This window comes from Lipotes vexillifer, unplaced genomic scaffold (genome assembly GCF_000442215.2).
Source record: "Lipotes vexillifer unplaced genomic scaffold, Lipotes_vexillifer_v1.1 scaffold926, whole genome shotgun sequence".
NCBI classification, from domain to species: domain Eukaryota; kingdom Metazoa; phylum Chordata; class Mammalia; order Artiodactyla; family Lipotidae; genus Lipotes; species Lipotes vexillifer.
In genome coordinates this window covers 868,532-886,019 of record NW_006798085.1, presented here as the reverse complement: position 1 = coordinate 886,019, position 17,488 = coordinate 868,532, and the positions used below count along the sequence as shown (strand labels likewise).

General features: G+C 45.6%; 2 protein-coding genes across 3 annotated transcripts in view; both read left to right on the top strand.

The window, feature by feature from the left end:
• The window catches only part of KIF4A (kinesin family member 4A), a gene marked incomplete at its 5' end in the record, with an annotated part of 127,147 nt that extends 114,240 nt beyond the window's left edge, over positions 1-12,907 (top strand). Inside the window, 3 exons of the mRNA XM_007470149.1 lie at positions 9,944-10,060; positions 11,728-11,850; positions 12,134-12,907. Of these exons, the coding sequence (XP_007470211.1) occupies positions 9,944-10,060; positions 11,728-11,850; positions 12,134-12,337 (444 nt within the window). The remainder of the gene's footprint in view (positions 1-9,943; positions 10,061-11,727; positions 11,851-12,133) is intronic.
• Positions 12,908-16,683: 3,776 nt separating this feature from the next.
• GDPD2 (glycerophosphodiester phosphodiesterase domain containing 2) overlaps positions 16,684-17,488 on the top strand; it is a 7,374-nt gene continuing 6,569 nt past the window's right edge. Inside the window, exons 1-3 of one of the 2 annotated variants that reach the window (XM_007470127.1) lie at positions 16,684-16,788; positions 17,063-17,166; positions 17,447-17,485. In XM_007470127.1, the coding sequence (XP_007470189.1) occupies positions 16,684-16,788; positions 17,063-17,166; positions 17,447-17,485 (248 nt within the window). Of the gene's footprint in view, positions 16,789-17,062; positions 17,167-17,446 lie in introns of both variants that reach the window. The other variant, XM_007470128.1, reaches the window with a different exon arrangement.

Genomic DNA, 17,488 nt, shown 5'->3' with positions numbered 1-17,488 from the left:
GCATTCCTGTCTGTTGTTAGGAGTGTAGTTTGGCATACCTTTCTGGAAAGCAACTTGAAAATACGCATCAAAAGCCTTAAAAATGTTCCTATCCTTTGGCTCAATAATTATACACATAGGTATTTATACTAAGGAAATAGTCATTGATATGTAAAACGATTTATAAATCTTTTTTGAGCATCAAACTATGTATCAGGCACTGCTTCTAGGTGCTGAGGATGCAATAAACAAGACAGGTAAGATCCTTGGCCTCATGAAACTGAAGACATTCTTGTGGAGAGAGACTCATAGTGACCAGAAAAACAAATAAAATAATTTTAGATGATAAGAGATAAAAAGAAAATGTAGTCAAATCATAGAGAATGATGGGGTAGGAAAAGAGTACTTTGGACGAGCGTTTGGGAGAGGCCTCTCTGAAGAGGAGATATTTAAGCTGAGATCTGAACAAAGTGAAGGAGCAACTCAGGAAAAAAATCAGAAGAACATTTCAGGAAAAGGAAACAGTAAATGCAAAGATCTCGGGGCAGGAATGAGCTTGGCTTACCAAGGGACAGCTGAAGAGGCCAGCCAGTGAAGCTGGAGGATACTGAGAAGTGGGAGAGTGCAGTACAAGGTCGGGTCAGAGGGGTAATCAGAGGCCTTGTCAATCATGGTAAGATTTGGATTGTATTTATGTACCGGGATATTTGCCGCAACATGATTTTTAATGGCAAACAATTTCTTTCAAAACAATCTTAATATCTAACGTTAGGTGACTAGTTAAGTAAATTGACATTTCCACATGATGAAAGACTATATACAATTGTTAAATATTAAAAATCATGGTTTTGATTTTCAGATTTTATAAAGTACTATATATTATTCTCATAATGGGGGCGAGGGGGAAGATGTTTTAATGGTTTCTTTTACCCTCACAACTACACAACAGTGGTGATGGTTGTCCATATGAAACAGACTCGAGGGCTTGAATTTAACTGTAAATGCAATATGAATCCACAAAGATATGACAAGGGAAAAAAAGCTACTGTGATTTAGGACTCATTAGCAGAACTATGGAGTTCATAACAAGGGAGGTGTTTGTCTCAATCTGCTTCACAATGGTCACACCACATTTAGAAAGTTATGCTCATTTCTGGATGTCACAATTAAAGGTGAACTTGGACAAACTGGTATATAGCCAAGGTGGTGAGAATTCTTGGAAACCATGTCATGTGGTGAATCATTGAGGGAGCTAGGTATATTTAGCTTTGAGAGGATTTGGACAGAGTGGGACTGGGGAGTGAAAACGATGCTCAGGGTTTGAACACATATGCTGTGAAAGTGGGGTTAAATTGATTCCATATCATTCCAGATGGCAGAATTTGGTCCTGAGGTCAGAAGTTATATAGAAACTGTTATCTCAGGATAAATAGAGCATTGGATAATAGACCAGGGATGTTTGAGTGGGGCTTCATACATCAAATCAGGCTTTAGATGGTCACTGAGGTCTCCTCTGACTAATCCATCATTCTGAGAGCTCTGTCATCTATATTTGTTCCAAGCCAAACTATCCTTACTTTCTTCCACCATTTCTCTTACAACATCACTTCCTATAATGCTGGTCACCCGCCCCCTTTTTGTTTAATTCCCTCTTTATGAAGCACATACACACAGTGGACTCTGAATATGTGCACAAGGAAACGTACTTATTGATAAAATGGGCTTAATATATGGAAAGCACTTGTAACAGTGCCTGGCACACGGTGATGTCAGCTATTACTACTGCAGCCTTGTTGTAAGTGTGAAGTATGGCACTATGAGGAGTATGGGTAAATTGCGGCATACTCATAGTGAGAAAATGAATGGAACAGGAGCTACACGCATCAACGGATGATAAGATACCATTTATATAAAGTGTGTAAGATAATTGCTTACATATTTTAAATGAAAACTCATATGTGGTAAAAAAGACATGCATGGAATAATAAGCACCTAATTCAAGAGACTGCCCCTGAGAGGGAGGAGGGCAAATGGGATCAGGAAAGCATAGACAGAAGGCTTCAGTTCTATCTGTATTTTACTCATCAAGGGAGGGTTGGGGACATGTCTATACTTTTTATATGCCTAAAAAAAATTATGGGGCCCTAAAATAGGATACATCATTTCAAATGGAGTCTGACTGACCCAGGGTTTACTGAAACATTCTCTCCCTATGATTTCTGAGCTCCAAATTACTGGCTAACTGGCTTGCTTTTTTTTTTTTTTTACATGTTGATTGCAGTATAATTGCTTTTACAATGGTGTGTTGGTTTCTGCTTTCGTGAGTCAGTTATACATATATATATGTTCCCATATCTCTTCCCTCTTTGTCTCCCTCCCTCCCACCCTCCCTATCCCACCCCTCCAGACAGCCACAAAGAACCGAGCCGGTTTCCCTGTGCCATGCGGCTGCTTCCCACTGGCTATCTACCTTACGTTTGTTAGTATATATATGTCCATGTCTCTCTCTCGCCCTAACACACCTCACCCTTCCCCCTCCCCATATCCTCAAGTCTGTTCTCCAGTAGGTCTCTGTCTTTATTCCTGTTTTACCCCTAGGTTCTTCATAACATTTTTTTTTCTTAAATTCCATATATATGTGTTAGCATACGGTATTTGTCCTTCTCTTTCTGACTTACTTCACTCTGTATGACAGACTCTAGATCTATCCACCTCATTACAAATAGCTCAATTTCGTTTCTTTTTATGGCTGAGTAATATTCCATTGTATATATGTGCCACATCTTCTTTATCCATTCATCCGACGACGGGCACTTAGGTTGCTTCCATGTCCTGGCTATTGTAAATAGAGCTGCAATGAACATTGTGGTACACGACTCTTTTAGAATTATGGTTTTCTCAGGGTATATGCCCAGTAGTGGGATTGCTGGGTCATATGGTAGCTCTATTTGTAGTTTTTTAAGGAACCTCCATACTGTTCTCCATAGTGGCTGAACCAATTCACATTCCCACCAGCAGTGCAAGAGTGTTCCCTTTTCTCCACACCCTCTCCAGCATTTATTGTTTCTAGATTTTTTGATGATGGACATTCTGACTGGTGTGAGATGATATCTCACGGTAGTTTGGATTTGCATTTCTCTAATGATTAATGATGTTGAGCATTCTTTCATGTGTTTGTTGGCAATCTGTATATCTTCTTTGGAGAAATGTCTATTTAGGTCTTCTGCCCATTTTTGGGTTGGGTTGTTTGGTTTTAGGTTATTGAGCTGTATGAGCTGCTTATAAATTTTGGAGATGAATCCTTTGTCAGTTGCTTCATTGGCAAATATTTTCTCCCATTCTGAGGGTTGTCTTTTGGTCTTGTTTATGGTTTCCTTTGCTGTGCAAAAGCTTTGAAGTTTCATTAGGTCCCATTTGTTTATTTTTGTTTTTATTTCCATTTCTCTAGGAGGTGGGTCAAAAAGGATCTTGCTGTGATTTATGTCATAGAGTGTTCTGCCTATGTTTTCCTCTAAGAGTTTGATAGTTTCTGGCTTTACATTTAGGTCTTTAGTCCATTTTGAGCTTATTTTTGTGTATGGTGTTAGGGAGTGATCTAATCTCATACTTTTACATGTACCTGTCCAATTTTCCCAGCACCACTTATTGAAGAGGCTGTCCTTTCTCCACTGTACATTCCTGCCTCCTTTATCAAAGATAAGGTGACCATATGTGCATGGGTTTATCTCTGGGCTTTCTATCCTGTTCCATTGATCTATCTTTCTGTTTTTGTGCCAGTACCATACTGTCTTGATTACTGTAGCTTTGTAGTATAGTCTGAAGTGAGGGAGCCTGATTCCTCGAGCTCTGTTGTTTGTTCTCAAGATTGCTTTGGCTATTCGGGGTCTTTTGTGTTTCCATACAAATTGTGAAATTTTTTGTTCTAGTTCTGTGAAAAATGCCAGTGGTAGTTTGATAGGGATTGCATTGAATCTATAGATTGCTTTGGGTAGTAGAGTCATTTTCACAATGTTGATTCTTCCAATCCAAGAACATGGTATATCTCTCCATCTGTTTGTATCATCTTTAATTTCTTTCATCAGTGTCTTATAATTTTCTGCATACAGGTCTTTTGTCTCCTTAGGTAGGTTTATTCCTAGATATTTTATTCTTTTTGTTGCAATGGTAAATGGGAGTGTTTTCTTGATTTCACTTTCAGATTTTTCATCATTAGTATATAGGAATGCCAGAGATTTCTGTTGCATTAATTTTGTATCCTGCAACTTTACCAATTTCATTGATTAGCTCTAGTAGTTTTCTGGTAGCATCTTTAGAATTCTCTGTGTATAGTATCATGTCTTCTGCAAACAGTGACAGCTTTACTTCTTCTTTTCCCACTTGGATTCCTTTTATTTCTTTTTCTTTTTTTGTGCTGTGGCTAAAACTTCCAAAACTATGTTGAATAACAGTGGTGAGAGTGGGCAGCCTTGTCTTGTTCCTGATCTTAGTGGAAATGGTTTCAGTTTTTCACCATTGAGGATGATGTTGGCTGTGGGTTTGTCATATATGGCCTTTATTATGTTGAGGAAAGTTCCCTCTGTGCCTACTTTCTGCAGGGTTTTTATCATAAATGGGTGTTTAATTTTGTCAAAAGCTTTCTCTGCATCTACTGAGATGATCATATGGTTTTTCTCCTTCAATTTGTAAATATGGTGTATCACATTGATTGATTTGCGTATATTGAAGCATCCTTGCATTCCTGGAAGAAACCCCACTTGATCATGGTGTATGATCCTTTTAATGTGCTGTTGGATTCTGTTTCCTAGTATTTTGTTGAGGATATTTGCATCTATGTTCATCAGTGATATTGGCCTGTAGTTTTCTTTCTTTGTGACATCCTTGTCTGGTTTTGGTATCAAGGTGATGGTGGCCTCGTAGAATGAGTTTGGGAGTGTTCCTCCCTCTGATATATTTTGGAAGAGTTTAAGAAGGATAGGTGTTAGCTCTTCTCTGAATGTTTGATAGAATTCGCTTGTGAAGCCATCTGGTCCTGGGCTTTTGTTTGTTGGGAGATTTTTAATCACAGTTTCAATTTCAGGGCTTGTGATTGTTCTGTTCATATTTTCTATTTCTTCCTGATTCAGTCTTGGCAGTTTGTGCCTTTCTAAGAAGTTGTCCATTTCTTCCAAGTTGTCCATTTTATCGGCATAGAGTTGCTTGTAGTAATCGCTCATGATCTTTTGTATTTCTGCAGTGTCAGTTGTTACTTCTCCTTTTCATTTCTAATTCTATTGATTTGAGTCTTCTCCCTTTTTTTCTTGATGAGTCTGGCTAACGGTTTATCAGTTTTGTTTATCTTCTCAAAGAACAAGCTTTTAGTTTTATTGATCTTTGCTATAGTGTCCTTCATTTCTTTTTCATTTCTTGCTGATCTGATCTTTATGATTTCTTTCCTTCTGCTAACTTTGGGGTTGTTTGGTTCTTCTTTCTCTAATTGCTTTAGATGTAAGTTTAGCTTGTTTATTCGAGATGTTTCCTGTTTCTTAAGGTAGGATTGTATTGCTATAAACTTCCCTCTTAGAACCACTTTTACTGCATCCCGTAGGTTTTGGGTCTTCATGTTTTCATTGTCATTTGTTTCTACGTATTTTTTTTTAAAAAAGAATGTATTATATTCAGTTATGTGTATCTTTTTTGTTGTTTTGTTTTTGTTTACTTATTTATTTTTGGCTGTGTTGGATCTTCGTTTCTGTGCGAGGGCTTTCTGTAGTTGTGGTAAGCGGGGGCCACTCTTCATTGTGGTGCGCGGGCCTCTCACTATTGCGGCCTCTCTTGTTGCGGGGCACAGGCTCCAGACGCGCAGGCTCAGTAGTTGTGGCTCACGGGCCTAGTTGCTCCGTGGCATGTGGGATCTTCCCAGACCAGGGCTCGAACCCATGTCCCATGCATCAGCAGGCAGATTCTCAACCACTGCGTCACCAGGGAAGCCCTCTACGTATTTTTTGATTTCCTCTTTGATTTCTTCAGTGATCTCTTGGTTATTAAGTAGTGTATTGTTTAGCCTCCATGTGTTTGTATTTTTTACAGATCTTTTCCTGTAATTGATATCCAGTCTCATAGCGTTGTGGTCGGAAAAGATATTTGATACAATTTCAATTTTCTTAAATTTACCAAGGCTTGATTTGTGACCCAAGATATGATCTATCCTGGAGAATGTTCCATGAGCCGTTGAGAAGAATGTGTATTCTGTTGTTTTTGGATGGAATGTCCTATAAATATCAATTAAGTCCATCTTGTTTAATGTATCATTTAAAGCTTGTGTTTCCTTATTTATTTTCATTTTGGATGATCTGTCCATTGGTGAAAGTGGGGTGTTAAAGTCCCCTACTATGATTGTGTTACTGTCAATTTCCCCTTTTATGGTTGTTAGCATTTGCCTTATGTATTGAGGTGCTCCTATGTTGGGTGCATTAATATTTACAATTGTTGTATCTTCTTCTTGGATTGATCCCTTGATCATTATGTAGTGTCCTTCTTTGTCTCTTCTAATAGTCTTTATTTTAAAGTCTATTTTGTCTGATATGAGAATTGCTACTCCAGCTTTCTTTTGGTTTCCATTTGCATGGAATATCTTTTTCCATCCCCTCACTTTCAGTCTGTATGTGTCCCTAGGTTGGAAGTGGGTCTCTTGTAGACAGCATATATATGGCTCTTGTTTTTGTATCCATTCAGCCAGTGTATGTCTTTTGGTTGGAGCATTTAATCCATTTGCATTCAAGGTAATTATCGATATGTGTGTTCCTATTACCGTTTTCTTAATTGTTTTGGGTTTGCTATTGTAGGTCTTTTCCTTCTCTTGTGTTTCCTGCCTAGAGAAGTTCCTTTAGCATTTCTTGTAAAGCTGTTTTGGTGGTGCTGAATTCTCTTAGCTTTTGCTTGTCTGTAAAGGTTTTAATTTATCCGTCAAATCTGAATGAGATCCTTGCTGGGTAGAGTAATCTAGGTTGTACGTTTTTCTCCTTCATCAGTTTCAATATGTCCTGCCAGTCCTTTCTGGCTTGCAGAGTTTCTGCTGAAAGTTGAGCTGTTAACCTTATGGAGATTCCCTTCGTGTTTTTTGTTGTTTTTCCCTTGCTGCTTTTAATTTTTTTTAATATTTTTTTTCTTTGTATTTAATTTTATTTTCTTTTTTTTTTAAGAAGTACTGTTTATTAATTAATTAATTTATTTATTTATTTTGGCTGTGTTAGGTCTTCATTGCTGTGAGTGGGCTTTCTGTAGTTGTGGCAAGCAGGGGCTACCCTTCGTTGCGGTGCACAGGCCTCTCGTTGTGGTGGCTTCTCTTGCTGTGGAGAATGGGCTCTATGCACACAGGCTTCAGTAGTTGTGGCACGTGGGCTCAGTAGTTGAGGCTCACGGGCTCTAGAGCGCAAGCTCTGTAGTTGTGGCGCACGGGCTTAGTTGCTCAGCGGCATGTGGGATCTTCCCAGAACAGGGCTAGAACCCATGTCCCCTGCATTGGCAGGTGGATTCTTAACCACTGCACCACCAGGGAAGCCCTGTATTTAATTTTTGATAGTTTGATTAATATGTGTCCTGGTGTGTTTCTCCTTGGATTTATCCTGTGTGGAACTCTCTGTTCTTCCTCGACTTAACTATTTCCTTTCCCATATTAGGGAAGTTTTCAACTATAATCTCTTGAAATATTTTCTCAGTCCCTTTCTTTTTCTTTTCTTCTTCTGGGACCCCTATAATTCGAATGTTGGTGCGTTTAATGTTGTCCCAGAGGTCTCTGAGACCATCCTCTATTCTTTTCATTCTTTTTTCTTTATTCTGCTCTGCAGTAGTTATTTCCACTATTTTATCTTCCAGGTCACTTATCCATTCTTCTGCCTCAGTTATTCTGCTATTGATCCCTTCTAGAGAATTTTTAATTTTATTTATTGTGTTGCTCATCACTGTTTGTTTGCTCTTTAGTTCTTCTCGCTCCTTGTTAAATGTTTCTTGTATTTTCTCCATTCTATTTCCAAGATTTTGGATCATCTTTACTATCATTATTCTGAATTCTTTTTCATGTAGACTGCCTATTTCATCTTCATTTGTTAGGTCTGGTGGGTTTTTGCCTTGCTCCTTCATCTGCTGTGTGTTTCCCTGTCTTCTCATTTGTTTAACTTACTGTGTTTGGGGTCTCCTTTTTGCAGGCTGCAGGTTTGTAGTTCCCGTTGTTTTTGGTGTCTGTCCCCAGTGGCTAAGGTTAGTTCAGCGGGTTGTGTAGGCTTCCTGGTGGAGGCGACTAGTGCTTGTATTCTGGTGGATGAGGCTGAATCTTGTCTTTCTGGTAGGCAGGTCCACATCTGGTGGTGTGTTTTGGCATGTCTGGCCTTTTTATGATTTTAGGCAGCCTCTCTGCTAATGGATGGGGTTGTGTTCCTGTCTTGCTAGTTGTTCGGCATAGGGTGTCCAGCACTGTAGCTTGCTGGTCGCTGAGTGGAGCTGGTTGTGGGCGTTGAGATGGAGATCTCTGGGAGATTTTCGCCGTTTGATATTACGTGGAGCTGGGAGGTCTCTTGTGGAGCAGTGTCCTGCACTTGGCTCTCCACCTCAGAGGCACAGCCCTGATGCCTGGCTGGAGCACCAAGAGCCTGTCATCCACACGGTCATGTGCCATGTAGGTAGGAGGAGTTCCTTGCTCTCTTGTGGAGCAGTGTCCTGCACTTGGCTCTCCACCTCAGAGGCACAGCCCTGATGCCTGGCTGGAGCACCAAGAGCCTGTCATCCACACGGTCATGTGCCATGTAGGTAGGAGGCCTCAGTTCCTTGCCACATGGATCTCTCCTTAGGGCTGCTTGAGTGTCCTCATGACATGGCAGCTGGCTTACCCCAGGATGAGTGATCCGGCCCGTGGTCCCCAGGACTGTCGCGGCTTTGGCTGCTGGGGCCCCTCCAGAGCCAGCAGCCTCAGTGAGGCCGCCCTCCGCTCGGGCTCCAGGGCAGTTCAGTGACAGCAGAGGGAAGAGACCCCAAGCCAGGAGTTCCAGCTCTGTGGGAAGGTGGGCTCCATTCTTGCTTGTGGGGTCTTAGTTCCCCGACCAGGGATTGAACCTGGGCCCTTGCGCCATCGGCAGTGAAAGCTCCGGGTCCTAACCACTGGACAGCCAGGGAATTCCCTGCACCAAACTACTTTTAAGCCAGATCTCCCCCACCCAACATTACATTTATATGGCTGATTTGGGGGAACTTAATGCCAGACTTACATTTATCCCTGTTATAACTTTTCTGTCTGCTTCCAGCCCATAATTCCAGCCAGTCAAAATATTTTTGAATTGTGATTCTATTATCTTACATATTAATCATCCTTCCAGCTTTCTGTCATTGTTACAGCTGATAAATATGCCTACCTTGTAGACTGGCTATGAGATTCAAATGAGATTTTGCATTTCTATATATGAAAGTACTCGGAAAACTGTAAAGTGCTATACAAATGTAAATGATTTTATTTCATATCATCAGTGGTTTATTAAAATGTTGAATGATTAAACTGCTGAGGACAAAGCCCAGGCTGACACTAAACAAACTGTAGAAATGTGAGTTGGATGAAAGTACAGCTGGGTAGATCTAAAGATACTGAGCAACTATACTCAGTCCTTAAATATGCCTAATTCTACTCCCATTCATCTCATAGTTCTTCACTTTGGCCATAAAGTCACCATGAGGATCTTTGTCAGTTGCCCTGCATTATTATGGTATCCATCCAATCCATCTTTCAAGTATACTATCCCAAAAGTGTGGCATGACTTGTTCTTAGAAAACCTATGGGGGTTCTTGGTGATCATTGTTTCACTAAAGAGAGGACTGAGGAGATAGAAGCTTAGTAAAGTTGATGGTACTTTCCAGTTTTTCTAGAATGGCCTGAGAATGAAGGGAAGGTACTTCAAACCTAGTCTTCTGACTCAGTAATGTGTCTTTCTACAAACCTGCTTTGCAGTGTTCCTGCAAGGGCTGGTGTGGGAACAAGCAGTGCGGGTGCAGGAGACAGAAGTTGGACTGTGGCGTGGACTGCAGCTGTGACGCCACAAAGTGTAGGAACCGTCAGCAAGGCAAGGTAGGATCGGTGCTGTCGTTCCTCACCATCCTTTCAGATCTCCCAGCAGTTTCTGTCCTTTTCTTCTACCTTCCTTCCTGAAAGCCAGAGTCTCCTGCACAGCCCTTCCCACCCTTCTTCCCTCTGCAACCAGGAAAAGACATTTCACTTCTCAGTGAAATCTCACTTCTTCCTTGCTGCTAACCTGTCCACACAACCCCTTCAGAAGCCACAGCGTCTCCCAGGAGATTTCCAGATATGCAGTTCCCCACCCCTAGCCTTGGCTGTAAAATTTCTGTACAATGTCTAAGGCACAAGCAAGGAACAGTAGAGCGAGCATTTACAGGCATACAGCCACGCAGGATCAAACTAGTCCAGAGGCTTAGCTGGAATTGTAAGGGCCACGTGCTGAGGTAGCAGCTTCCAGGAAGGAAGTTAATCCTTCTGACATCTTGAGACATTAGTTACTTAGACCTTCTCCATGGGAACCAGCTATTCCATGGCTCTAGGAAAAGACCCACAGGAACTTGGTCTTTCTGATATTCACTGTTCTGAGCCAAGTTAACTGTAACTGTTCTTACATTACTCCCAGGGATAGCAAACTCAGGGAAACAAAATGTGTACTGAGAAGTGCAGCACCAAGCAGGTCAGATGCCCGAACTTGCCTTATGCCTACCTGTGCCCATGGCAAAAGCTCATTCCTACTGCTCTCTGTGTGATACACAGGAATTTTAGCAAGACTAGATCACCGTGCATTCCTTAACCATCTATATGGGCGCAGTTTTGCCCTGGATCGTCCATTAAAAAAACTTCTGAGGTAGGTAATCATTAGAGGACTAAAGTGGCAAGCTAGAGGTCAGGCTAAGAACTGTAGAAGTAGCATTGCAGAAGGACCTTCAGGATTCTCTGTGCCCATGCTTTTCTCAGTTTGGGTTCTAGAGTCCTATAGTGGCTCCATGGAAGTGCTTCCAGGCAGAGGAGTGTGGCCCAGCTCAGTTTGACCCCATGCCAACCAAAGCAACTTGCTCTTTACTTGTTTATATATCGAGTTTCCTCTTAGAATTTCAGTTGGAAAACCACTGATCTAGTCCAATACTGCCATTTTACAGAGAAGGAAACTAAGGCCCAGAAATAAGCTTAAGTGACTCGGTGTGATATTATACAACTGGTCATGGCGGCTACAATCTAGCTCTCTCTTACTGGTCATGGCGGATATTATACAGCTGGTCAGGCTTCCTGACTCTTAATCCAGTTCAGTTTCCATGACAACAGGCTATAATTCTAATCCAGGCTCTACCACAGAGTAGCCCTGTTACCTAAGCAACTTCTCTCTCTTGGCCTCAGCTTCCTCTCTGAAAGGAAGACCAATACAGGCAACACTCTGTAGAAATGCTAAAAAGTATATTGTAGATTGGGGAGGGGAGAGGATTAATGAAAGAAATGACCAAGGCTCAGCCTTGTTTTAAACCATGCCTCATGATGTGTCCTGTGCCACTCTCCTACCCAGTCTTTTGCCTTCAGAGGCTGCCTTTGAGCACTGTGACCTCTCCAAGCAGGGTCACCCTAAGACCTGCTTACACTGACTGATGAGGCCCTCAGAGCTGGTACCTCACTGGCTGAAGGGGAGCAGACTGATTGTGTAACCCTAGTAGATGAATTTCTAATATCCCTGTCTGCTTGATTCTCAGGATAGCTTGGGCACTGTTGAGTGGACTCGGGATTCTGAAGGCTCCTTCAAACTGGAGGATCCCACAGAGGTGACCCCAGGATTGAGCTTCTTTAACCCTGTCTGTGCCACTCCCAACAGCAAGGTAGGTGGCCTAAAAGCCAGGTGTTTCCAAATGTATTAGCGTCCGTCTCAGCATTAGCGCTGACAGAGAGCTGTGGGAGAAAAGGAGGTAAAGGTACAATCAGCTTGCTGGGAACTGGGAACTGGGAACCGGGCATCTGCTAGAGTCTGGTTTTTTTAACAGAGCTATTTGGAGGGTCACCTCATACCATTGGGAGTGTGCTAAACATCTGTAGTGGCTAGGCTGCGCTGAGCCTCTGTCCCTACCCCAGATCTAGTCATATAGCTGTCTCTGTCCTTCCTAGATCCTGAAAGAGATGTGTGATGTGGAGCAGGTGCTATTAAACAACACGGCTCCAGGTGCCTCCTCCCTTGGCCTCCCAGAGTCAAAACATGTATCAACAGAATCCCAAGAAAATAAAGCTCCAGGGAAGAAAAAGAAACGAGCTCTGGCCAGCAATACAAGCTTCTTCTCTGGCTGCTCCCCCATTGAAGAAGAGGCCCACTGAAGTTGGACTCATCATATCTGCCCCGGTCTGGCTTGGGAGATGCCTTCAGGTTGCAGCCAGAAGGGTTTCTTTTTCATGATTCCTCTTGATTTCAGGTTTCTTGCTGTTGAAAAAAGGAACAGCACGTTACTGAAAAAGAGGGAACCTTTGTTGGATGTTGGCAACTTCGTGTCCAGCCCCCCAGCCCCTGACGACTACTCTCCTCTCCAGAAGGGTGCTAAGCTACCTGCTGAAGACAGAACCAACTGACCTTCCTGATGACTCATGAGGAACCAGTCCTCAGTACAATCTAGCTCTCTCTTACTCATGAGCAGTTAGGGCTGTCTCCCAGTGGGAACGAGGCCAAGGCTGTCTTATCTTTAGGTTGTCTCAGTTTCATGGCAGAGCCTAGCCTAGGTTGGAGGCCTGGCACAGATCTTCACGCCACCTCCAGAATGGCGCTGGGATCTTTCTTTTGTCTTTGGATTTCAAGTGTTTTAATAGTACACTCAATTGTCTTTCAAGTTGCTGAGGTAAACGAAATCTTTTTAAATGTTAATGTTAAGTAAATAAATAAATCTTAGTCCATCTGCTGTTTGGAAAGTCTTCTGTGCTAGCAGGAGAAATACAATTTCAACCTGTGTTCCTCCGCCCCTGGGAACGCTATTAAGGAAAGTCAGTGCAAGTGCCCAAGCCCCACTGCCTTGTAGCAGCCCTCATCCCCTGAGGGGAGTATGGAGCAACAAGTCATGTGTCTTCATGTTGCTCTGTTATCTCAGGAGGTTAGAATAATGCTAGCAAGGCCAGTGGCCTGACCTTCACTGTAGAGGCTGCCTGACCTCCAGATTTAGGAGGAAGGAACCATATTTACCAAGCATCTCCATGTGCTTGCCACAATTTTATTTGCTCCTCACAAAAAAGTTCAAGGTGAATAGGTCTCATTTTGCAGATGAGAAAACTGAGATACAAAGATGTTAAGTCACTTCACTGAAGTCACAAAGTTAACGAGTAATCGAGCTAGTAGGACTTGAACCCAGGTCTGACACCAAAAGTTCTTAGCTGACTCTAGATCGGCAGTGATGGCCATTACTGACAGCCTGCGGCCTGATTTGGAGTCGCCTGGGCATGGGATTGTACTGCTGCCCAGCCCCCGGACAGCACTACACTTACACCCTGCTTCCTCCTTTGAAAGGGAAGAGGATGGTCACGGCTTACTCCTCAGTCTGCATCTGGGTTCTTCATCTCTGCTTAAGGCGAAAAGGGAGCCAGTCCTGGCCCTGCAGGCTTCTCAGGAGTTCACAAGCCCTGAGAGTCATATCCATGCATTCTGAATCCCAGCCCCCTGCCCCGAACAAAGCTCCCAAAGTACACCCCAGAATTTAGCACATGAAAGCCAAGACTCCTCCAGAATCCAACAGAGTTCAAGCAAAGGAAACTGAAGGACAACTGACCCTGCAACCCTTTCTGGCCTCCTGCCAGCAAGCAGCCTTGCTTCTCTGCATTTTAATGCCGAGGGAGCAAGGGAGCCTTTGCCATTGCCAACTAGAGCCTCTGGATACAATGGGAAGGCAGAGAAGGAGGGGGCAGGCTCTTGGCCTAAGAGAGCAGGTCTTCCTTATCACTGTTCCAAATCCAGTGCGTTTGGGGGGAGGGGTAAATGAACTTACCCCCAGAGAAGACATTCTTTCCCACCAACACTGCGCTAGCCCCCAGGCATCGAGCCACTGCCTCAGCCAAAAGGTTGAGAGGGAAGGTCAATCAAGCCAGCCCCCAGTCCCTGGCCCACCCAGAGCCCTGTGCTTTAGCACTAAGCTGACTCTACGGCCTGCTGGCCATCCCTCCCCTGCTGATGGTGTAGTAAAAGTGTCTTATATGTATTCATCTTCCAAAAGCCAGTGACCATACCACTACACACTCCTCAAATGATTCTTGGAAAGAGACGGTAGATGCCTTGAGGTCAAAGCAGCGAAAAAGATGCAAATCTCAGCACATCTTGAATGAGCATCTCCTTTCTGGGGTGAGGGGGGAAAGGGAAGGGCTGCTAGTGCCACCCAGGCCCCATAAGGCCCACGGAGACCCCTGGTCCAGAAACTGGGTGAAACAAGAAGTGGCATGCAACTCTGAGTTCCCTTCTAGATGCACCTTGCTGAAGCAGAAGCAAGATCCCAAGAGGGAAGGGAGGCTGATGAATTAAGGCTATCCTCCCAGGGAGCTTGAGACTGGATGCTAGACTTCCTCGCACACATACACACCCCCTTCCAGGGGGCTGGCTGGGCCCCTTCTCCTCACTGCCAAGTTTCAAAGTTGTGTGGTCACCTCCCCCCAGCTTCCCGCCCATCCGCGCCCTCAGCCCTCAGCCCTCGCCTCCCTGAGCCGGGACAAAGCCCCAGCAGTGACTAAGAGAACAGGAGGAGGGACAGAGGGATGGGGAAAGCTGCACAAAGGAATTCCTCACCCCAAGCCCCCTGACCGGCAGCGAGTAAAGAAGCAGATCTGCTCGCCCTCCCCCTTCCCCCCTCCCATCTTCCCACCCAACCAGGCACGGACACCACAGGCAACAGAGCAGCTGCAGGCCTTGGGAGAGGACCTGCACAGCCTCCTGTAGGTGGCAACAGTGCCACCTGTTTGACTGGTGGGACTGAGCCTGGAAGAGGGAGGAGGCTGACAACTCAGAGAGGACCTGGGAAACAGTGCAGCGCACAGCAGAGGGCAGAGAGCAGAGCGGACCTGCTGCTGAGAAAAGGTGTGATGGCTCGGGAAGGCTGGGGGCCACAGGCGGGAGTGGCAGGGCCGAGACCGGCTCCTGCCGGCAGGGATTGGGCCCAGGGATTGAGCAGCACCCCTGGTCAGCTCCCCTGATTGGAGTTTTCTGGCTGCTCAGATCCTGACACCATCCTACAGACAGCTTCTGGAGGGAGGTGGGACCCTGGACGGCAGTGTCTGGGGTGCAGAGGCAGTACCCGAGGTACGGCTGGAGCCCGAGGCAGGCTACTACCACTGGGTCCCAGCATGGGAAGAGGCAGGGGACCTCCCTCTGGGTTGGCTTTTTCCTGGGAGGGGTGTCAGGGTGGGGAGAGGTTTCCCTCCCCCCAGCTTCAGCCCCCTAACTTCCATTCCTACCCCAACCCTCCTTTCCCAAGGCAAGCAGAGGGTAAGAAGGGCTGTTTCAGGAGCAGCCACACCCTCCTTTCAGCCACTGTGCACCCCCTAAAGACTCCACAGCTTCAAGGGAGCCCAGATGACAAGGCAAGGGGTCATGTTCCTCAGACCACACCCACTTTGGGTGTATCCAGGGGCTCCTTTACATACTCCAAGTCACCTAGAAACCCATTTTACTGACAGCCACTAGTGCGCATGCACATACAAATGCTGACACAAATCCCACACCTTCTCATGTAGAATCAAAATCATACACCCAACCTAGTCTGGGGATCAGTAAGCCAGCTTGGTCTCAGCTTGACCTCAAAGCACAAGGTCCAGGGATCCCCTGCCCCAAGACAACCACAGCCCCCATACACACCTTTGCCCTGTATTTGTTGTACTTTCACCAAAGTGTCCTCAGAGGGTGGGGCCCCTGAGAAGGAAAAGGCGGGGACTGGGTTCCTGGCTGAGGTTGGGGGATGACTGGGCAGGAAGCGACAGGACTGGGGTGAGAGGGCTTAGATGTTCCAGGTGTGTGTGGGCAGGAAAAAGTTTCCTTCAGAAGGTAGGGAGTGACCCAGGCGACCTGTTCTCCTCAAGATTTCCTCTTATTGGTAGTGCCCCCTTGCCCCTGGGAGGTAGAGACAGAGAATCTTTCAGTTCAGGCCTTTGTAATGTGTGCAATCTCTGTATCCATAGCAACTGACCAACTAGCCACTAGCCAGGCCTCCCTCAGCCCCAGGTCAGGCCTGGTGCCTCTCCTTCAGGTTACTCCTGGTTCCTATGGTGGAAGCCTCAACATGGGGCTGCCTGAAGTTTGGCCAGATCTGCCTCAACTTGCTAAACCGTGTTTGCCCCACCCCAGGGAAGTTTCTCCTGAGTCCCCACCCCAGGCAACCTCTCCATCCCCAGATAGGGATGCTGTTGAAAGGGGAGGAGATGGAGAGAGTGGGTATATATCCTGCCAGGAGGCTAGACCTCCGGGGTGTCCCACTGACTTTCCACGTATGCAGATGAAAGGGAAAGAAAGACCCCGGAAACTGTCCCCTTTGCTCACCTCCTCATCCAATCTGGCACTTGGGGCCTGCCCTGTGACCTCCGTTGCTGAGCAGCGGCCCAGGCCTCTGCTCCTTCCGGGGCTCCTCACATATATTGGGAGGGAGTCTGGGATCTGCCTTCTGCCAGGGTCCCTGAAAGCCAAGTGTCCCTTCCCCCAGGCCCTCACCATGGGTGAGTCTCCCAGCTGCTGCTCGGTCTGGGCCCACTGCCTCCACTGCCTGTATAGCTGCCACTGGAAGAAATGCCCCAAAGACAGGACACAAACCAACCAGGTGAAGTACGGATGAGGGGGGGCGGAAGTCCAGGGCAGAGGCCACTCGGAGGGGATAAGAAGGCCAGGTGTGTTCAGAGACAGCAGAGGGGAGGGGATAGGGAAGGCAGGGGCTTTCTCTCCCCAGGAGGAAAATCCCCTCAAACATGGAAAGAACTACCTGCAAAAGCAGAACACCCCCATGCCTGGCAGGAAGCCCCTTTGAGCTGACCTCTGTTGGGGACTCTGAGCTGAAGTGGGGATGGGCTGTGAGCTTCTCTCCTGCCCCTTTGCAGTGCGAATTCATCTGGTTTGGCCTGCTCTTCCTCACCTTTCTTCTCTCCCTGGGCTGGCTGTACATCGTGCTCATCCTTCTCAATGACCTGCACAACTTCAATGAGTGTGTCACAGACCCCCTTCCTCAGCAGACATGTCAACCTACTCCCCACCTCGGGGCTCCAGGATGCTCGGTCATCCCCAGCCCTGCCTGGCTTGCCCCCTACCCAGCCTCCTTGAAAACCCCTCCGTGAAGTCTCCCCAGTCCGTGGAGCCCCTGACCCCCTGAAGGGCTTCCCCTCACTCCCTTCTAGCCCCCATCCTAGAGCCACCCAGCCCAGCTCCCCTCAGGCTACTATCGCTGCCCTTCCCCCACTCGGACACCTCCCTCTCCCCTCCCACAGATTCCTGTTCCAGCACTGGGGACACTGGATGGACTGGTCCCC